We start from the raw sequence: 23,297 nt of genomic DNA, 5'->3' as shown, positions 1-23,297 counted from the left end.
TCCAATCTGAGTAGAAGCCTTCACGGATACTAACGGAGTAAAACCCACGGCTATCGCTACATGACTCCCTCCTATTTCCTAAAAGGGTAAGAAAGCCCGGGTATAAGGCTAAAGTGTGTGAGGACATTGTGTAAGTACTCAGTGTGTGAAGGGACATATTTACCTCTTCCCTTTATGGGGGGATTTTTTAGACGAAGATTGCTGTGAGAAGAAGACAATCAAAATAAGCAAAAATGGTTAGAAGGAATTATAACAATCAATGTATCAAGACTTTCAAATTTCATAAGTTAAGCCCCCTAATTACGGTTTTAAATTATATGAGCATAAAATAAAATCTGTTTTTGGACCTCTAAACTAGGGTCAAGGTAAATAGTCAAAACTCCCCAATGGAGTCGCCAAGCTGTCGCAAGGATTTTTGCTGTCACTTGGACAAACTCTCACCGAAGTGGGAAAAGTGAGGATCGCCACTTTAATTTTGAGGGAAACTAAAGAAAACCATTTGTAAAAGGTAAATTAAAAAGAAAACCACTTCAGAAACAGAGATTCTAGGTTCAGGGTCCATGTACGGGTGAGGAAGGTGTTAGGCACCCCACCTCGTCCCTCAACGAGGGTAAACATATTTAACATTATGCTCTTCATAACTTAAAACTGGTAATTAGGGGGGGGGGGGGGGTTGGAGTGGCGATGTTAATCCTTCGTATGAATAAAAGGAACATTTCATATTTCACTATTCAGGGTTGCCCAAGAACATGAGTGCATGAGATGACCCTTAGTGAGTAAGTGTCGGATAGCAGATCTTTGTTGGGGGGTTACTTTGTGTATTGAAATTGTGAAATTTTAATTTGGGTTTTGGTAAAGAGAATTTGGATAATGACTCTCTCCCGATCCCTTGATGTATTAATTTAAGTGAGAAATTTCAGATAAGAACTCTCCTCCGATCTCCACATATTTTTTGAGGTTTTGGCTGAGAATCAGGTAAGAACTCTCCCTCGATCTCTTAAAGTATTTTGTTTAAAATTTTAAGCGAAGGATCTCAGATAAGAACTCTCCTCCAATCTCCATGTATATTTTTTCAAAGATTTTGACTGAGAATCAGGTAAGAACTCTCCCCCGATCTCTTAAAGTATTTTGTTTAAAATTTTAAGCAAGGATCTCGGATAAGAACTCTCCTCCGATCTCCACATATATTTTTCCAAAGATTTTGGCTGAGAATCAGGTAAGAACTCTCTCCCGATCTCTTAAAGTATTTTGTCTAAAATTTTAAGTGAAGGATCTCGGATAAGAACTCTCCTCCAATCTCCCTATATTTTATTAAAATTTTGGACGAGAATCGAGTAAGAACTCTCCCCCGATCTTTTAAAGTATTTGTTAGGATCACATATCGTGAAAACTTTGAACTAAGGATTCTGGGACCCGAGGGCACAAAAAACCCGTGCAAAGCTTCTCCTAACCCACTGAGCCTTATAACTAAGGGGTGGATACAAGACCGAACTTCTCACCGATCTCCCGTGTGATCGCCTTACCAGAACTCCTTTGCTGGTGACCTTCGATCTCTTTTAGTCACTAGTCCGGGATCCGATCTCATTTTAATCCCCGCTTTATAGTACCTTTGCCTAATTTGTTTCTGAGGCCCCACCTCATAACTTGTTTATTTGACCTATTCTTATTTCTGATTTATTTGACCTTTTGCTACGCCCATCTTTTGTCATTTTTTATCCATTCAGGCTTGAAGCTCTCATGTTAAGATACTTCTACCAATATTTTTTAGATTATCAACATGTTGTCCATGACCTAAACATCCATGCTCAAAGGAAATGAAAACTATGAGGAGATAAATAGAGTTTATGACTGAATAGAAAAAGAAGATTATGGGAATGACAATTGGCCTAGACAATCTGCTTTAGGATTTTAGTTCGACTGAATATAACAAAAATTTTAAGAATAAAAATGGAGAAAATTAAAGCATGAGTGTTCGACAAAATGACAGTCTAGACGCTTACCTGTGAGGAGTCGAGAAGCCTAATGGGCTAACTCCGGTGTCCACAAATCTTGTAGAGGTGAAAGCTGATGGCCAAAAAAACTAATACTTACTCGAAGTAGCGGGAACTAGGCCGGAATGAAGTTGAGCTTGGGGAGTAATGTACTGATAGTAGGGCGGTGAGAATGAAACTAAAAAAAGAAAATAGCCTTATAGAGTCATGAACAGGCACTGAAAATGAAAATTTCACTTCAATGAAGATACTTAAGAAAACTAGTTTCTAAAGTTTCTCAAAAGCTCAGAATGACAAAGTAACAAGACTGAATCGAGTTTCAGAGTCTTTTCACTAAAATCACCACCACCTTTTTTGTCCATCCCTTCTACAGTATTGCATGCAGGTATTTATAGAGAATGGGTGTTCCTCATGAAGGGTCAGGATCTCATCAGGGGAGATGGAGGGTTTAGATTTCAAAGAACACAATCTGATGTCTGAGAATTAAAGAGAATCAAAATGGAGGGTTGAGATTTCATTCAGAACATCCGTCCTTTCTTTTCTTAATCCAACGGCTCAGGGTCTTGCCTTACAAGATGGATCCGAGGGTTGGGAATAAAAAGCACCGATTCTGTCGTCTAGTTCTTTATCCAAGGGCTCCGGGTCCGTCCTTACAAGTATTATCAATAGTGGAGATCTAGGTGTACAGGACTACCATAACTGTTTTGGCGTCTGTCAGCTAGGTAGGCGTTTCTGCAACTGAGGCATGCGGTGAAGATTTGATCACGCCTGCAACGCTTTAACTAATTTGGCTCTGATTATGAAGAGAGTTATTTGAAAGCTATTCAATCTCTCTGTACTTTTCGATCTCTATTTCTTTCGATCTCCCTATTATGACCCTCTCCTTTTCCTATCTCTCTAGTATCAGGTCCCTTCTCATTCCCCGATCTCTCCCATTCTAGATCTTTCTTCCTTATCCAACTTGCCTTGGTCAACGCCATTAATTCTTCTGTTACCAATGCATCCGCTTTGGTTTCTGTATGCAATAAATGCCCAGCCCCTATATATATGCACCAACAGGGAAATCCCTTCCACACTTCACTTCTCCTCCTTCAGTTTCTCCATTTCTCCAATTCTAGTTTTTCTGGTAATATTTCTAATTATGGTGACTACTTTTGATCTTTTTCTGACCGTCACTTCACCTAAAAATTCACGATCCCGGCGATCAGAAAACCATGAGGACAACATCTAATGACAGTGAGGGAACCGGAATAATTTACCGATCAAGATCGAAAGTGATGATCGTGCCGATCTCGAATCGGTTTACTGGTATAATCGGTGAACCGATCTAGGGCAAGAGGACTGCTAATTTCAATCTTAATATCGGTGATCGCCACTTGAAGTTCATTTGGCCCCTCACCACATCGAGCGTCCCGACTGCAGCTCGGTTCTGGTCGATGACATCGACAATGACTCCGCTCACTATCATGAGAGTCATAATCACCCTCTCTAAGATGCACATCTATCCAATACTTGCAGCTGGCTTTCTGATCAAACACATCTTTTGATTTAGCCACAAGACTAGGCTTTGACATAGGCCCTTATTAGGTCAGATGTAGTACTGATCTTTAGAGATCGCCCAAATGATGTAATCCAATCTTTTGAGATCGCCCCAATAATGTAATCCGATCTTTTGAAAATGAAATGAAATTTTATTTAAATGTTTTTGTTTTATTATCGCATTTTTTATTTTCTGATCTCTGACAATTGCATCCGATTTAGTCGCTATCTGCCAATCCTTGAGTCTGAAAATTTATTCCATTTAGCCGATCTCATTTGTTTGATTTTTTTATGTGTTTCTAGAACCTTCTTGCAACGTGTTAAGAAAGCAACCTAATTCCGCTAACCGATGCGTCGCTTGGGACTTTGCGATCATTTAATGCCCAGATGGGTATAAATAGGGGTGAAGTGAGTCAGTCATTTCCTTATGTCATTTTTAGAACCTCTCTTAGCAATCCCAGCGTTTTCTCTCGTTTTCTCAAGTTTTTCGGCACCAATCACATTCCGGTAAGGATTTTGATTCTCTTTTTGGTTAATTTCTTTTGCTTTCCCTGAAAATGAGCGGTGCTGAGGGTCAGAGAGCTGCTAGCCCGCCTTCCGTTCACATCTCGTGGACATCAGACGAAGTTGAGGTAATTAGGCCAAGTGGATGACCTGAACCTTCTGCAACCTCCGTCCCAGCTCGTGGTCGGGCGGCTCAATCCAAACGGGCCTCTACTTTGGGGAAAGAAAATCTCCCCCTGGATGAATAGCCATCGGTCCTTCAAAAAACCGACCTGCAGTCCATTAGTCAAGAGTATAACCTCCGAACCGACTCTTTTGAGCTTATACGATGCCATGGCAATCTCTGAGCCGATCATTTCTTTGAAGAAAATGACATGATCATAGTGTAAGAGGAGTAATTGAAGGCCAGACTTCGGTTTCCGTTAGATGATTTCTTTAAGTTCGTTCTGAAGCTCCATCATGTAAACGTAGCTCAAGTGCACCCTAATTCATGGCGGATCCTGGTGGTTATCAGAGGGTTATGCCGAGCCAAAAAGCTCGAGCCTACAGCGAAAGTTTTTGCTGAGTTACATAGGTTTACTCATCGGAAGGATGACGAGTACTGGTTCTTTCAAGCCAAGCCACACTGTGGGCTTTTTACCGACCTCCCCTCTTCGCTGAAGAACTGGAAGAACCGGTTCTTTATATTTAGGAACAAGATCCCGAATGGCTTCGAAGGTTTCCCACGCAGCTAGCAATACCTAGTCCCCTCGGCTCCAAAGAAGATCACTTTGAATAGAGACGAGGACGCCATGGTAAAGGAATTGAAGGAGCAGGCGACCACCCATAAGTATTCTTGCCTAGATGCCATAATGGCCGAACTGAAGTGGTGGCTTATGCGGGTGATCGCCAATGAAGATTACGAGCTGCAACTCTCTGACCTCAGACCCAAGATCGGTATAACCTGAGTCTTTAACCTCCTGACTTAAGTGAACTCACTAACTTTTTTTTCATGCAGGTATGGCTGGAGGTGAAAGCGTGAAGGAGGGTCATAAGCAAAAGAGGGAGATCGCCCAGAAAGTTCGGGAAATGAAGATTGCTATGATGCCTCAAACGCCAAGGTGGGACTCAGCAGAAGTGCCAGGCTCTTCGTCCCGTCCTTCGGAACTGCCAATCCCAGAGGGGGAGATTGCTCCTTCCCTCCTCGACAGGAAGAACCGCCACCTCAACTTATTTCCTCTAAGGGAGGCCCTTCTCAACCTACTGTGAGGACCCTTTCCCGTGGTGCCCAGGTCCTCATCACTCTCTCCAGAAGAACCGCTCAATTCGGGGGAACCCTGGTCTAGCCAAGGTTTTGGGCGCCACCATATGCCTCCAGGATGACCGGAACAGGCTGACCCTAGATAGTATTGATGATATTCTATCTCAAACAATGAGTTTGAGCGTAGAGAGCTTTGTGAATCAACACATAATCAGGGAAAAGGCCCATCTTCTGAGGCAGGAAATTCTAAAGGCAATCCAGGATGCCGTTTCCGCCCAAGCCCAACTTTTGTTCGCCCAGGACTATATCACTGATATTGAGGGTCGGATGAAATCCTATGAGGACAAGTTAACCGAACTGGAGCGTGAACTAGAAGAAGCTCAGGCCCTCTGAACTGCCAATGTCACTCACCTTACCAAAGAGATCAGAGTGAAAGAAGAAGAGGCTGTGACGAGGGAAGCTGGTGCCTATGTGAATGCACATGGCAATCTGCTGGCTGAGCTCGAAAGGCGTTATCCTGGGGAAGACTTCTCCTGGATTGTGGATCTTGTTCCTAGAGATGAAGAGGGGAGCGAAGAGGAGCCCGAGAGAGAGAGAGAGAATGAGAGAAATGATGATGTACCTGGAGAGCAGGCTGGGGGAGACCCTCCAGCCGAATGACTTATAAATTTTTACTTTGAAATGAATTGAAGTCCTTTTTGTTCACTTTCTTGATGAGATCAACAAGCGTTCAAATTGTACGAGTACCTAATTGTTTGAATCTATTGAACATTAAACTTGAAAACAACCATTAACCTAAGTATAAGAGGTCGGAAAAACATTACATGTAAGCATGAGATCAGACTCATCCATGACCAAACACCGGATGAAACTTTAGAACCTTAGAATTGGAAAGACTTGATTTGAATTCTTAATATCGGGATCGTCATTAGACCAGACAAAAACCTTAACTTTATTTTAAGGAATATCTGGGACATTCGAGTGAGAAGCCCGATTCTAACATTAGCTAAATGAAGTTCCACAATATTTGTAAAGAGAGATCGGAGGCAAGACTGGATGGTACAGAGACCCGTCATCGATTCGAACCATCTGATAAGAGATCGAAAAACAATTAACTAAGTGTGGGATCGGTTTATTCCATGGTCGAGGAATCGATGAGTTTGGAAAAGTCATTTGTGATCGAAGGACATCGGCTGAGAGCGGCTTATAAAGTCAATTTAAAAGTCCCTTGACTTCAGAGGTCGGCCAAAATATGATGTCGACAACAAGCAGCTTGCTAAGCCCACTGAGTCAAAATATCTATGTTTGTTAGATCTCAAATTCCTGGTCGACACAAGGAATTATTCATTTGTTATTTTGATGGATATAATTTTCTCTTAAGCTGCAGTAAAAATTATCTATTTTACAAATCTGACAGTAGGACATGGCATCAGTTTAAAAAACAATGAATCAAAATCTTTTAAATAGAACGAAAAAAAAAAGTCATGTTTAGGAGTACATTATCATTCCAAAAACAATGGAAGATAAATATCAAAGCATTCATACACTCATGCGGACATGTGAACGCTACAGATTGAAAGAGAGGGTGAGAAAAGATTGGCTGACGTCCATCTTTGGAAAGACAGCTGATGAGTTCTTGAACACCTTCCTTGCCTAATGTATCCTTCAAGCATAGAGCAGCATTTGCTACCTCTTCAGGTGTAACTCTGCCATCATAATCCCTGCACAAAAACAATAATACCAATTAACCATATACAAATTATAGTTTTGAATTGCAACCACAAGTACAGTTCGTATAGCATGTTATAGAATTGTAGACATCGAAAATTTAATATCAGTCCAGGTCCTCACTACTTTCTTTCTTTCTTTCTTTCTTTTTTAATAGCATGTTATATATATATATAAACCAATGAATAGAATTGCTAGATTTTGACTAAACTTTAATGAATCCAACTGAATATGAACATAAAATGCAAATATTAAAAAATTTGAGTTATAATTTATATTTGTGAATTATCATTCAAGTTTAGAGCAAAACAACAACAACAACAAATAAGCCTTAATCCTAAATTAATTATGGTTAGCTGTATAAATCATTTTTTACCATTCAACTCTGTTAAACATTAAGTCTGCATTAATATCCAAAACTTTTAAGTCCTTTGATATCACTTCCCTACACGTTTTCTTAGGTCTCCTCCTTCGTCTTTTTACTCTTTCCCTACTAGCTTATCACACTTTCATACTAGAGTGTTTGAAGCTTTATGTTGGATATGATCAAACCATCCTAATTGACCTTATCAAGTTCAAAAAAAAAAAAACTTTAAAATTTCACCTTTCATATCACCACCAAAAGTAATGACATGACTAAAAAAGAATTTGTAAAAAATAAATTAAAAAAAAAAAGAGAAAAACAATACAATAAAATTGAGAACTTAAAAATAATTGCAGTTTAAACTAGTATTTATTCCACCAAAAAATAAATCTAATAAAACCCAAATTCAGTCAGGTTAATTGCACCTCTCGACCCTCAATTTTAAAAATTCACTTCTGTCCTTAAACTTCAAAAAATCCCATGAAAATCCTTTAACTTTATTTCTTTTTCATAAAATCTTTTTAGCTAGATTTTGGTGGTTGCTCTAACAAAAAAATGCTTGCATGGCATATTCGCTATGAATTTTTATAATTAAAAATTTTCTCTCCTCCACATCATCGCTCTTTCCCTCTCCACTACTAACATTCCTCCCCACATTACTCTCTCCTAAGTCTCTTTTCATCTTCCTCTATATCTCTTTCCTCAATATCTTGCAAAAAAATGAAAACCTCGATTCTAATTAAATCAAGAATCTTTCCACTTCATTGCCAACAGAATCAACCTTTTAGCGATAACATTTCCTTAGATGGTGAGTGCTAGGTGTAGGTGGGCAATTTTTTTTTTTTTTTAGAGTGAGGACTCATTGTAGTCTTTCTTGCATTCATGTGGGTTTAATTTGACATGTTAAATATTTGAAGCTTGATGCCTAAAAAGCCTTTCACTGACTAATATCAATGTAGAGGGTCTTGGACTTGTTAATTGCACAAGAGTTGGTGTTGGATCACTGCCTCTATAATGACCCAAATCAAGGGCCGTTATCAGCGTAAGGATCGAATCAGCTTAAGGTTGTCAGAACCCATAGTAAACCTAAAAACCTGTTAAATTTGAACATATCACTGTATCTTACAATCTAAGCATACTCCAAACCATTACACTTCATTTTTCTCATTCATAATTAACATAAGATTGGCTCAGAATTTGAACTTTCACATACATAAAATCACTAAAGTGTAATTAGTTTATACATACATTCTCACATAATGAGTTAGTTTAGATTTCAACCATTCATAATTACATCACTTAAGATACAATATCTATCATAAACTTGAATACTAGCATAATAACTATTTCTTTACGTATTACATGTATGCTAAACATACAATATACACATATAAACACTCTACAACTACTCCTATTGCTCAAACTCTAAAAGACTCTTCTACTCTTGCACACCTACATCTAGGGTTAGGGGAAAGTGGTGAGCTCACACACGCTTAGTGAGTAAACTAACCAACATAATTTAATTATATCTTCATTTCATACGTATGCAATAAATCATCCAAATGAGTTTTCACATTAAAAAAACTCCACATAAGATGGACTTGTCACCAGTGATTCCTAGATTCAATGTGTCCGACTCATACAGAGGCTTATCAGGACTTTCGCTTAATATATTCAATGTTTCTGGCTCATACAGAGGCTCCTGACTTTCGCTTAAAAGCAATAAGCCAGGGGCTAATTATTCCCCACCTGGTCTTACCACCATAGATCATGTATGATTATATCATAAATATAATATATACATAGGGAACTAGTGGGTCATCCAAAATCCATCATGCATCAAAAACGATTATGTAAAAAAGCAACATATTCATGCTCTAAATACATACACCCTAGTAAACAATGAAATGATGCATATGGATGATCATGAATTACATTTAAAGAATTTACATTTATTAAGGTTAGAGTTACTCATCTCTTGTAGCCTATCAACCACCTAACTCAAATGGAAGCTATCCTCGGATCCTTAACTTTTTCAGTTCTCTAAGCTCGTTCCCATAACATCAAACCTAAAGGGTTATACAAGGCTCTAAACTCTATACACATATTAAACATCTTATTCTAGGCCCTTAGAAACCATAAAATCATATTTTGAAACCTTAAAAGGGACAGGAGATGAGCCTGGAAAAACCAACTTCGGTTGCCAAAGACTTAGAGTTCGATTGCCGAACCTGAAAATTTTCCAAATGCTTCTGAGAAACTGCATGCTTTGGCTGTCAAAATAATGGCTTTTGGTAGTTAAAATTGGAAATTTCTAGAATTTTCAAATTGAAAACCTACAGAATCCTTCTCTCAAAAACCTCAAAACTCATCCCAAAGTTCCAAAACACAAACCAAACATATAAACATGTCTTTAGAGCCTAAAACAACTTGAAATTACACTCAATTCCAATATACATTATCCAAGAACACAAAACATAAGTTTTCCCCAAAACTAAAATAATATAAACAAGGATTGCCTTAAATCCATTATGGGAAACTAGCCATTTAAGGCCCATAACACTTAAACATAACTAAACTAACAATAAACCATAAATTTTCAACATAAAATCACAAAACCCTAATCCTAGTATGCATAAACTTCCTAAACCTCATCTTAAACACAACTTCACATGAAATTGAAGTTATAAAAATCCAATTTCACATCAATATGCTTGAATCTTCCTATTAGATCAAGAAGAAAAGAAAGCTACCTCTTTTTTTGGAGCTTGGAAGTGAGAGAATGTTGCACTCATTTCATATAGACATTTTAGGGTAGTTTTGCATCAATTTTGCCTTTATATTTTAGTATATTTTATTTTTTTAGCTTTAGTTTAGCTTATTTGTTAACTTTAGTTACTTAATATTTGATTTTTGTAATTTTGTTATTTTTAATAGGTTTTTGTGGCAAATTAAGGGTCAATGAGTGCATTAGGAATTGATTTGAAGAAATTTAGAGTTCCCTAAGCATGGAGGAAAGTTGACGAAATTAAGCCTTGAAAAATCAAGTTAGCCAAAATTTGCTTGAGACTTTGCTTATGATGCTGCTCAAGGTATGTCATATTGCTTAACCTTAAGCCGCAAGTCAAGCACAGCTTAAATCCTACACATTCAAGCTTTCATCCCAAAACCTGCTGAGAATTGCTCGAGATCCTGCTTAGGGTAAGCAGTAGTGCTTAAGGTGCACCACAGGTCAAGCTCAAAGTCAAGCATGAGCAGAAAAAATCATTTTATTTCAAACCTACTGAGATTTGCTGAGGGTCTGCTTAACCTTAAGCAGACAGTGCACACCGTAGGCCGAAAATTGCTGAAAAAGCTGCTTAGGGTAAGTAGTACCCTAAGCAGATTGCCCAAAACGTAAATGACTCTGCTGACTTAGATATTTCTACACCTCATTTCCTATCCACTCCTTGGCTCTCGTCTATTTTTAAGGAAACTTTTGAGACTATATAAAAGCATCATTTTCTAGTTTTTGCCATAAGAGGAAACAATAAGAAACAAAAGGAAAGAAAAATTATAGAGAGAGAAAGGGAGGAGGATGCCAATAATTCTGAGGAAGAGGAGCTGCTGTAACCATCTCTAGATGCTCCAGAAATCAAAGTTTTGGGTTCTTCTACCTGGGTTTTTCTATTTTTAGTCCTCTTATCATGTTTTTCTTTACTTTTCCATCAATTTCTCTTGTAAATACCAACATGAGTGAGCAAACTCTCTGGATTTCAGAGTTGAGAAATATGTTTTAGATTAATTTATGGATTTGGACTGGTTATTTTCATATTTTATATAAATATGAGTTTTGATTCCTTCCTTGTGTTCTTGATTTACTTGCCTAATATTGTTACCCATTGGGTATTGTGTTAATCTTTGATTGAAGGACCGAAAGGTAAAGATCATTAAGGATTGGAACTTAAAATTCCCTAGATTTAGAAATAAACTAGGGTTTTAAGAGGAATTAATGATTGGTTACAAAACTTAATGGGTTTAAAGTAATCAAATATCATACGAAAGTAGGTTTGGTTATTTTAGAACACACTTTAGTTTACTTGAAAAAGATATCAAAGAAATTTAGAATCAATCACCTTCAAACTTTATTTTCCCTTAAAATTGGAATATCCAAGACAAATCTTAATTAATTTATGCATAAACCCCCAACTCTGAAATCATTTTTATCATAATTAGACTTTGATTTAAATTACTCGTTATTAATTTAGTTCAATTGCATCTAGATTTATTTGCTCGCTCTTTACCCATTCTAATTAGATTCATCAATTTACTTTGCTATTATACATTTACTATTTATTCATCAATCATTAGCCTAAATAATCGCTTCATTCATAGTTTGGTATTGAAATGGCAAATTTTCGTGGGAACGATACTTTACTTATCACTCTATTACTTGATACGGCCCGTATACTTGCGGATTTACCCATCAAGTTTTTGGCGCCGTTGCCGGAGATTTGATTTTTGTTTGATATTGAACGATTGTTTATTTGGTTAATTTGGGTATTTTATTTTTAATTTCTTTTACTATTTTACTTTGAGAATTCGTTCATTTTGTTTTTCAGGTACTTATATTTTATGAGAAGGACAAAAAGTGAAGAAATTGATTTATTCTTTGATCCATAAATAGAAAAGACAGCAAGAGCTTTAAGAGCAGAAGCTAAGAGGAAAAAAGATGAATTTAAAGCTCAACAACAACAAGAAAGAGAACAAGAGTAAGAGCAACTACAAGAAAAAATGGCCAACAGCAATAACAACTGTTCTGTGAAGGATCATGCCTATCCAAACATTGGGGATTTCATGTCAAGTATCACAAGACTAAGAGTGGAAGCTAATAATTTTGAATTGAAGCCTGCACTATGTCAGATGGTACAACAATCACAATTTGGGGGAAGTCCAAGTGAAAGTCCACATGTGCATCTAGCACACTTTCTTGAGATCAGTGACATGTTAAAGATAAATAGAGGTTTTGATGATGCAATTCGACTCAGATTATTTCCTTTCCCTTTGAAGGACCGAGCTAGAGAGTGGTTACATTCTTTGCCACCAGGTTCTATCATAACATGGGATGAACTTTCTCAAGCATTTTTAGCTCAACATTTTCCACCAAGCAAAACAGCTAAGCTAAGAAATGAGCTGACTTCTTTCAAACCTAGAGATGATGAGAGCTTGTATGAAGCATGGCAGAGGTACAAGGATTTGCAAAGGAGATGTCCACATCATGGGATTCCTAAGTGGATGTTTGTTCAATGCTTTTACAATGGAGTTTCACCGGTTATTAGAAGTACGATTGATGCATCTTCTGGAGGTAATCTTATGGAGTAATCTGAAGATAAAGCTTTTTCTGCTCTAGATAAAATTGCTTATAATAACTACTAGTGGAGTTGTGAAAGGAATGAGATCAAGAAACCAGCTGGTATGTTTGAGCTTGATGCCATAAATATGATTAATGCTAAGTTTGATGCTTTAACAAGGAAGATGGACAAGCTAAGCGTGAAAGTAGATTCTTCAATCAGAGGTTCAAGTAATTCAGTAGATGTTGGAGCTGTAAATGTCAATTGTGCAACTGAATTTCTTGCATTTAGTCAAGATTTTTCAAGTGAGCATGTGGATTATGTGGGAAACTATAATCAAAGACCAGGCAGTAACCCATTTTCTGCAACTTATGATCCAGCATAGAGAAATCACTCAAATTTCTCTTGGGGTGGTAAACAAAGACAACACCAGAATTTTCAGCAACCTTCTGGGTATCGACAACATCAGCATTTTCAGCAGAATAGAGGTCCTTCTCCTGGAATTCCTAAACCTCAAAATGCACCTGCTCCACCACAAACACAACAACCTCCACCACAATAAGCACAACCAGACAAGACAGCTAGATTGGAAGCCATGATTGAGACTCTTTTAGTATGCCATCAAAGTCAACAAGAAATGATTTCTCAATTAGCATCTAAAGTGGATCAAATGGCAATACACAATAAGATGTTGGAGAATCAAATAGCTCAACAGGCTAGCTCTTCAAATAGTAAAGCATTTGGGAAGCTTCCTAGCCAACCTGAAAATTCAAGAGAGCATTGCAAGGCTATTACATTGAGAAGTGGAAAAATATTGGAGAGTGGAGATAAAAAGATTGAAGAGAAAATTGAAGAAGAGAAAAATAGAGAAAGAGATGAAAAAGCTAAAGCTGATATTAGAGTTGAAGTTGAGAAAGAGAGTTCAGTGGAAGAAAAAGGAAGTAAAGAGAGAAAGAGTGAAGAGGAAGAATCTAAATATGTAGCACCTAAAGCCTACATGCCACATTTACCATTCCCACAAAGGTTCCAGAAAGCAAAGTTGGATAAACAATTTGGGAAGTTTTTGGAGTTATTGAAGTCTTTGCATGTGACTATTCCTTTCACTGATGCCTTAGCACAAATGCCTTCATATGCTAAATTTTTGAAGGAGATTTTGTCTAACAAGAAGAAGTTGGAAGAATTTAATACCATAGCTCTTACAAAAGAAAACTGTGCCATCTTCTAAAATAAGATCCTGGTAGTTTTTCCATAACATGTCACATTAGAGATATCAGTATAGATAAGGCTTTATGCGATCTTAGAGCCAGTGTTAGTATAATGCCATTGTCTATCTATGAGAAAATTAATATTGGAGAAATGAAACCTACCATTATTTCACTGCAGTTAGCTGATAGGTCTATTAAATTTCCAATTAGGGTGATTGAGAATGTTCCTCTGAAAGTTGGAAAATTTTTCATACCAGTGGACTTTGTAGTATTGGAAATGGAAAAGGATGTACACATTCCTATTATTCTTAGTAGACCTTTCCTTGCTACTGCTGGAGCTATGATTGATGTAAAGAATGGAAGGCTTACATTAGAAGTTGGGGAAGAAAAAGTCGAATTTAATATGTTCTAAGCAATGAAAAAGAAAGATGATTCAAATTCATGCTTGAGAATTGATGTGGTAGATGAAGTGGTCAGAGAAGTGTTCAAAAAGCAACATCCTGAAGATCCCTTAGAAGCTTGTTTAGTTCACAACATCAAGAAGGGGGATGAGATTGAAGAAGCTGCAGAATATGCTCAAATTTTAGAAGGAAATTCACCTTTGCCTATGGCTAGTGTTGAGGAGATTGGAGATTTGAAGCAAGATACAACTTCACCACCAATGCTTAAAAAAGGTGAAGCACCAAAGGTAGAGTTGAAACCTCTTCCAACAAATCTCAGTTATGTTTTTCTTGGTTAAAATTATACATATCCTATGATTGTTAGTGCTAAACTGAATGATTGTGAAGTTGAAAAATTATTAAGAATTCTTAGAAAGCATAGAAGGATAATTGGTTATACCATTGATGATATTAAAGGAATACATCCTTCTGTGTGCATGCATAGAATTTTGTTGGAGAATGATCACAAAGCCTCTAGAGAGTCACAAAGAAGATTAAATCCAAATATGAAAAAGGTTGTGAAAAAAGAGATCTTAAAATTACTTGATGCAGGTATCATTTACCCTTTTTTCGATAGTAATTGGGTAAGTCCAGTTCATGTCGTACCCAAAAAAGGGGGCATCACAGTAGTAAAAAATGAAAATGATGAACTAATACCTACTAGGGCTGCAACTAGATGGAGAATGTGTATAGACTATAGGAAGTTGAACAATGCAACTAGAAAGGACCATTTTCCATTACCATTTATAGATCAGATGCTTGAGAGATTAGCTCATCATTCTTATTTTTGCTATTTAGATGGCTATTCAGGGTTTTTTCAGATTCCTATTCACCCGGATGATCAGAATAAAACTACCATCACATGTTCCTATGCTACTTTTGCATATCGAAGGATGCCATTTGGATTATGTAATGCCCAGCTACATTTCAGAGATGTATGATGTCCATATTTTTTGATATGAATGAGGATATTATGGAAGTGTTCATGGATGATTTTTCTGTGTATGGTAAATCTTTTAATGAATGCTTATCTAACTTGTTTAAAGTTTTGCAGAGATATAAAGAGTTTAACTTAGTTTTGAATTGGGAAAAGTGTCATTTTATGGTACAACAAGGAATTGTTTTGGGACATCTTGTGTCAAATAGGAGTATTGAGGTGGACAAAGCAAAGGTAGAAATTATTGAGAAAATGCCACCCCCAACATCTGTGAAATGAGTGACGAGTTTCCTAGGGCATTCTGGATTTTACAGGAGATTCATCAAGGATTTTTCTAAGATTTTTAAACCTCTTACGAATTTGTTAAGTAAAGATGTGGAATTTCATTTTGATACTGATTGCATGAATGCTTTTTGTGGGATAAAAAAAGCTTTGATATCTGCTCCTATTATGCAGCCACCTGATTGGTCATTACCTTTTGAGTTGATGTGTGATGCTAGTGAATATGCCATTGGCATTGTTTTAGGACAAAAGAAAGATAAGAAGGTGTATGCAATCTATTATGCAAGTAGGACCTTGGATGATGCTCAAATAAATTACTCTACCACAGAGAAAGAGTTTTTAGCAGTGGTATTTGCAGTAGATAAATTCATGTCATATCTTATGGGGTGTAAGGTAATAGTGTGCACAGATCATGTAGCTATCAAGTATCTTCTTCAGAAAAAAAAAAAAAAAAAAAAAAAAAAAAAAAAGGCCAAACCTAGGTTGATAAGGTAGGTATTTCTCCTTCAAGAGTTTGATTTGGAAATTAAGGACAAGAAAGGAGTAGAAAATGTAGTAGCAGATCATTTATCTAGATTGAGGTAAGAACAAGAAGATAATTTGGGGAAAGAGCTTCCAATAGATGATTATTTTCCTAATGAGCAGCTGTTAGCAACCATTAGTGCAAAGATCCCCTGGTATGCAGATTTTGTGAACTATTTGGTGTGTGGAATCCTTTCACTTGATCTAACATGGCAGCAAAAGAAGAAATTTCTTTCTGCTGTGAGGGATTATGACTGGGAAGAGCCATTTTTATTTAAGAGGTGTGGAGATGGGCTGATTATGAGATGTTTAGCTGATGAGGAGATAGGGGATGTCATTAAAGATTACCATTCTTCACCTTATAGGGGTCATATGAGTGTTACAAAGACTGCAGAAAAAATTTTTCAAGCAGGATTCTTTTGACCATATATGTTTAGAGATGTAAGAAAGTTTGTAAATGCATGTGATAGGTGTCAATAGATGGGAAATATCTCAAAAAGAGATGAAATGCCCCTCCAAAACATATTAGAAGTGGAACTATGATGTTTGGGGCATTGACTTTATGGGACTCTTTCCATCATCCTTTGGACACAAGTACATCTTGGTTAGAGTAGATTATGTGAGCAAATGGGTTGAAGCTATACCATCTCCAACTAATGATGTTAGAGTTATGGTTAAATTCCTTAAGAAGTTCATTTTTACAAGATTTGGAGCTCCACGTGCCATTATAAGTGATGGAGGTTCTCATTTTTGTAACTATCAATTTTAGAGATTATTACAAAAATACGGAGTTAAGCATAAAGCTGCAACACCCTACCATCCACAAACTAGTGGTCAATTGGAGATTTCAAATAGAGAGCTGAAAAGAATTCTTAAGAAAACAATGAACAGTTCTAGGAAAGATTGGTCATTAAAGTTAGATGATGCTCTCTGGGCCTATAGGACAGCTTTTAAAACTCCCATTGGCACCACCCCTTTTAGATTGATTTATGGGAAAGCTTGTCATTTACCTTTGGAGTTGGAGCATAAAGCATATTGGGCTACAAGAACACTGAATTTTGACTTAAAGACTAAAGGAGAAAAGAGAATGTTACAATTAAATGAACTTGAGGAACTTAGACTAGATGCTTATGAAAATGCCAAGGTTTACAAGGAACGAACTAAGAGATGGCATGATAAGCACATTAGGAGGAAAGAATTTCAAGAAGGAGATGTAGTTCTCTTATATAATTCCAGGTTAAGGTTTTTTCTTGGAAAATTGAAGTCAAGATAGTCAGGGCCTTACACTGTTACAAAGGTATATCCATATGGAGCTGTGGAGATAGGAAATGAAACCTCACATACTTTCAAAGTTAATGGCCAAAGATTAAAGAATTATATTGTTGGAGAGCCCACACAAAAGGTTGTAGAGGTTTCATGGCTTAGTTTCCCAACTAGAGATATTTAGGTGATTTGGAGTGAAAGGTCAAGCTCAAGACTTTAAACAAGCGCTTCTTGGGAGGTAATCCAAGCGTATCCTTTTATAGTTTATTAATTTTCCATTTTATTTCATTTTAGTTTTTACCCTCATTAAATTCAAAAGTGATATTTGTTTATCTTTTGTAGGACATTCATGAAGATTGAGCAAATTGAAATTTGTTGCCAAAGACAAGAAATGTAATGCAACTATTTAAGGGAAGAAATTATGCACTTTTGTTTCTCTGTGAATAGTAACTTTCTTGAATTTGTGTCACATTGCTGATATTAGAAAATTAAGCGATGATACATGTTCATATATATGCCTTTTTTATATTTGGTTGAATGCAACTTGAATGAGGATCAATTTTGATATTTAGGACTGATGTAAGCTTTATTGAAGTACAAAAATAGTGTTTGCTGAGTTTTACCTTTTAGTGTATCTATAGTTTTTATAGTTTATTAGAATTTGCTTTTTTTTATTTAAGTTACTGTTCATGTTGCTTAAGAAGTCATTTTCTATGTCTTTTCTGCAATTTTTGAATGCTTGGAATTTGTCTCATGTAACGGTCGGGCTCCAACCACTAGAGGAATTGCCCGCTTTGGCCATAAGCCTCACGGTTTTGTCCCATAAGTGAAATGGAGAACTTTCCAGGAGGTCACCCATCCTAGGATTTCCCTCCACCGAGTGAGCTTAACCTTGGATTTCTTCCAACTCTCCAGGCCATTCCACCAAAAGGTGCCTCTAGTGATTAGTTTCCCCATTTTATATATCATTACCTTGTCCTCCCATTCCGATGTGGGACATGTTTCCTTGTCTTTCAAAGGAGCTTTACGCCATGTCCAGCCTAAGCCGAGCTCCTCACCCCTTTAAGCTTTGAGCGTCCTCGCTCTCACACTGTACTGAGGGAGTGTTCGGCTCTGATACCAATTGTAACGGTCAGCCCCCAACCACTAGAGGTATTATGAGCCCGGCTTAGGCTGGATGTGGTGTAAAGCTCCTTTAAAAAACAAGAAAACATGTCCCACATCGAAATGGGAGGACAAGGTAATGATATATAAAATAGGGGAACTAATCACTAGAGGCGCCTTTTGGTGGAATGGCCTCGAGAGTTGGAAGAACTCCAGAGTTAAGCGTGCTTGCTTGAGAGAAATCTTAGGATGGATGATCTCCTAGGAAGTTCTCCATTCCACCTATAAGACAAAACCATGAGGCTTATGGCCAAAGTGGACAATTTCTCTAGTGGTTGGAGCCCGACTGTTACAATTGACAATGATTCCGTTGGACGTAGCGAAAAGCACTCTGAAAGATGGGAAGTTCTCCATTCCACCTATGGGACAAAGCCGTGAGGCTTATGGCCAAAGAGGACAATTCTTCTAGTGGTTGGAGCCCGACCGTTACATTTCAAATGTTCCTGAAAATGTGCTTCGGGTATAAGCTTAGGAATAAGACCATTTCATTAAGTTTGCAAAGGGTAATCACAATTTGTGCCTAATTTGAGCTATTTGTCTCTCAATTCCCACATGCTTGTACTATGCTTGATAAGTTTTTGAGAGATAATGAGCTTAAATTCTTCAATTTTATAGTGTTTATATGTATTTGGCAATTATTGAGGGTCATGATAGCATTTCATAGCATTTGGACTGTTTTTGGTAAGTGAAATCACAATTTTTCTCAAAACGTGCCAAAATTTGTTGATGATGTTGCTTACCCTAAGCTGTACCCTATGTAAATTCTGCTTAACCCTAAGCAAATTTGTGCTTGACCCTAAGCATTTCCAAACTCTTTAGTTCAACAATTGCTACGTGCTTACCCTAAGCTGTACCCTATGCAATCCATGCTTAACCCCAAGCATTACCCCAAGCCACCAATGTTTGCCCTAAATTTTAAAAGTTTTAAACTTTCGCCACTTTTATCCCATTATCTCTCCCGAAAAACTAGAGCACACTACCACTCCCTCCGCATCTCTTCAGGTTATTCTTGGGAAGTTAAAGAGATTTTTTCCTACTTATTAAATGGTGAGAACTAAGGTTTGGTCTACCCACAAACCCCGAAAATCCAAGAAATTTTCTAAGTCGAAAATGGAACACCCATCTTCACCTTCTGCTAACCCCAGCCCACCACCACCACCACCACCACCACAATCACCACCAAGCCCACCACCGGCACCACAATCGCCACCACCACCTTCACCACCACTACCCCAAGACCAAACACCCTCCCTTATCCCGCCAACACCTCTCACACCACAATATAAAGCCGCCATTGAAACCCCCATCCTAGCCCTTGCCATCGAAACCCCTATTGAAACACCCACTACTGAAATCCAAGTTCAAGAACCAATGCCTGAACCTGCGCCAACTCAAGCCAAACCTAAAACCAAAACCAAAATGGCTGCAGGTGAACCAAGAAAGCCTCTGTTGCGAAAAGAAAAGGGTCATCCCCTATTCCCATGGATTTACAATCTTTACCTAGGTTTTCCTCAGAGCCAGTTAGTAAGAGAACAAGCTCAACATCATCGATTCCATCACCAGTTGCTCCAATTCCTACATTTCAGTCACCCTTAACATCTTCTCAGCCTACTAGTGCTTCGGTAGCACCTTTAGCATCTGCCGATGATATAGAGGAGGTAATTTCTCCATTACCTTAGGCTTTTAAAGACATAGATATGAAAAATGCATATGAGATTTTAGCCTCCAAGCCCATTGCAGCAAATAAATATATGCATGAGCAAATTTTAAGAGAATTAGGAATTTATGATTCTGTGTTTGCTTATTTAGATGCTATCAATTGGACTGAGTTTGCTAGGATTAGGGAACCAGTGTATAAAGAATTAACTTTGGAGTTTTTGAGTTCCCTAAGGTTGAATTTCAAACCTACTATCCCTGGTCATAGAGATGTAATCTGCTTTAGATGTGCTGGTATTGATAGAGAGTTAGATATGGGCTCTATGAGTGCAATCTTTGGTTTTCAAGATGTTGGATATAAGAGCATTGAGTGGCAACAAACCATCTATAATCCTATTAAGTTCTGAAAGGAAATTGCTCCTTATGGAGGATATTATAGGCAGAGGACAGCAAAGGCAACCCGGATTGTAACACCCTAGGCAAATCCCACATCGACAAAACACGGGAGAGATGCTGGGTTCATAAGTTGGTGGTTCGTAACCCCTAGTGACGCGTTTTAAAACCGTGAGGGCTTCGGCCCAGAGCGGACAATATCACTAGTGGGCCGGGCCATTACATTTGTGGTATCAGAGCCGCTCCGCGTGCAACCTTGAATGATGGTGGGGCAAACCTCAGCGAGGACGCTGAGTCCCATAAGGGGGGTGGATTGTAACACCCTAGGCAAATCCCACATCGACAAAACATGGGAGAGATGCTGGGTTCATAAGTTGGTGGTTCCTAACCCCTATTGACGCGTTGTAAAACCGTGAGGGCTTCGGCCCAGAGCGGACAATATCACTAGTGGGCCAGGCCATTACATTTGACAAATGTAATGGCCAGACCCACTAGTGATATTGTCCGCTCTGGGCCGAAGCCCTCACGGTTTTACAACGCGTCAATAGGGGTTACGAACCACCAACTTATGAACCCAGCATCTCTCCCGTGTTTTGTCGATGTGGGATTTGCCTAGGGTGTTACAAGGATAGTGGATCCTGTGTTGAAATATCTTCGTAGATTTATTTCATACACTGTCTTAGGCAGAGGGCACAGTAATAGCATTGTGGGTGCTGGAGACTTATTTTTCTTGTGGTGTATGAAGGAGAAAACCAGTTAGCTCATCCTACTTCTTAACTACTCATTGGCACTAAATTGTCACAAGGCACACCACAGGTAGCATAATTTTTGGAGGATATATAACTGCCATAGCCAATTCCTTTGGCTTTGATGCTAGTTTATATAAGCTTGTGCCAGTTTCTAGTGAGTCATTTTTAGACAGCACAATATTGCTTCACATGGATCTATGTGAGAAGAAATGACACACTTATGTATTGTTACAGCAGCATGGTGATGCTAGTGGTTCTGCAGCATTAAGTGCTTATGCACCAGTAGAACCTATGCAGGCACCTCAAATAGCTGTTGAACAGCAATCTTCATTAGAAATCCTGTCCCTTTTAAGATCCTTAGAATCCAAAGTAGCCAACTTCACAGCCCAACCATCTATTCCTCCAATTATAACCATAGAAATTCTTGAAACCTTGAAGGGTTTAGAAGTTAAATTTGATGTTCTGGGTCAACAGCAAGTCAAACAGTTGAAGAAGCTAGAAAAGAGGCTTAAAAAGAGATTTTCATCTCTTAAAAAGAAGCAAAAATGGCAGGAAATTCAAATGTTGGAGCTTTACGACAAATTGGCCCAATCTTTCAACAACTTATATCATTGGGACCAAGACATGCTCCAGCAAATGAAGGACCTCACAGAAAACTTGGAGACAACCTCTAAAGCTCGGATCACCAAGAAGACCCTGAAGGACCTGATGTAGCAACCCCTGTGCCACCTGTAGACCCATCAGCAGCAGTAAAGCCTTGACAGCAACATCAGCAGCAGTAGTTTATTTAGTTTAGTTTATTTCAGTTTTAGTTTATGTCTTGGGTTTACTTTTGTAATTTGACAGTTGAATTTTAAACTTTGATAACAGTTGTAGTTTATTTTATTTTCTAACTGTGCTTGCAATTTACATATTTCCTTTAGCTTATTTTTATCTTACTTTAGTTTATAATATTCTTTTGCAGTTCTGAATATAGTTCTTTTATGCATGTTCTTTGGTTTGATTCTTAATTTCACTATTAGATCTTATTTTATTATACTTTTTCATCTTTTTGTACATTATTCTTGCACTTTATCTTTTATTCAGTTCTAATTTGGTTGATATTGATGAGTGACACAGTTTACCTTCAGCCAAATCTGTTTAATTTCATCATAAGGTACTAGATCAATTATAGTTCTTTATATTTTTAGCGTGTTCCTAGTGCTTATGATCTTGCTTAACCTTATGCAAACCTTGCTTAACCTTAAGCACCTTCTTAAGCACTGTAAATTCATACATTTGGGATACTTTTTCACATTTTTCTCTCTAAAGTTTCATTGTTAATATCATTTTGAGCTTAATTTTGGAATTCTTGAGCTTATATTGATCTAATTCCCAATTGTATATATTTCATTAAATGATTAGCTCACATAATTTTTTCCATCTTTGCATTCATTTTAGACATTGAGGACAATGTCTCATTTGAATTTTGGGGTGAGGGCAAAATTTTTGCAAAATTCATTCATTTATTGCATTTCATTCATTCATACATAACTAATCCATGCACATACACTTATACCACACATATGTCTATATTCATACACATACACTTGTATATAATTTTCATATAGATTACACTTAGTTTTAATTTGATTTATGCATTCATTTTAGGATCATGCATATCATAAAAATAAATTTTTAGCTTGTCCTTAGAGGATCGAGAATTGCTTTGAAGAGCAATTGAGCTTACTTTTAGAAAGGTTTGATGGATTGAAAGTTTTTGATAGGTGCATGGTTATTGATTCTTGCCTTAGTTTATATCTTCTTAGCCAAGGGTCACCCAATCAATTGCATTGAGTTTGAGTGCCTAGAGAAAACTCTAGGGTAAGAAGTAGCTAATTGATGTCTCACCAATCCTAGAACAATCCTCCTAAACCTTTCAAGGTGAAATCATAGCATGCACTTGAGAAATAAATGATCTAGGCATTCTTTGAATTTTAAACCCATATTT

The 23,297-nt window shown here is 37.5% G+C and overlaps 1 protein-coding gene and 1 non-coding gene across 2 annotated transcripts; one reads left to right on the top strand and one right to left on the bottom strand.

Annotated features, from left to right (window-relative positions):
* Positions 1-12,523: 12,523 nt before the first annotated feature.
* On the bottom strand, positions 12,524-12,630 carry LOC131178270 (small nucleolar RNA R71). The gene has a single exon (XR_009147404.1). It is a non-coding gene; the product is annotated as a small nucleolar RNA R71 (small nucleolar RNA).
* A 6,989-nt stretch (positions 12,631-19,619) lies between these two features.
* On the top strand, positions 19,620-20,572 carry LOC131177948 (vegetative cell wall protein gp1-like). Its single transcript, XM_058143129.1, has 3 exons — positions 19,620-19,938; positions 20,025-20,167; positions 20,225-20,572. Exons 1-3 carry the CDS (start codon positions 19,620-19,622, stop codon positions 20,570-20,572), a joined length of 810 nt encoding a protein of 269 aa, XP_057999112.1.
* Positions 20,573-23,297: the final 2,725 nt, after the last annotated feature.

This window comes from Hevea brasiliensis, chromosome 2 (assembly GCF_030052815.1).
Source record: "Hevea brasiliensis isolate MT/VB/25A 57/8 chromosome 2, ASM3005281v1, whole genome shotgun sequence".
NCBI classification, from domain to species: domain Eukaryota; kingdom Viridiplantae; phylum Streptophyta; class Magnoliopsida; order Malpighiales; family Euphorbiaceae; genus Hevea; species Hevea brasiliensis.
The sequence above is the reverse complement of the archived record's forward strand: the minus strand, read 5'-3'. Positions and strand labels throughout refer to the sequence as shown.

Bases quoted from the DNA above. Each gene is read 5' to 3' on its own strand.
- LOC131177948 (XM_058143129.1), top strand. From the start codon at position 19,620: ATGGAACACCCATCTTCACCTTCTGCTAACCCCAGCCCACCACCACCA. The intron at 19,939-20,024 runs GTGAACCAAGAA...GGTTTTCCTCAG, and splicing joins CAAAACCAAAATGGCTGCAG to AGCCAGTTAGTAAGAGAACA. The intron at 20,168-20,224 runs GTAATTTCTCCA...AATGCATATGAG, and splicing joins CTGCCGATGATATAGAGGAG to ATTTTAGCCTCCAAGCCCAT.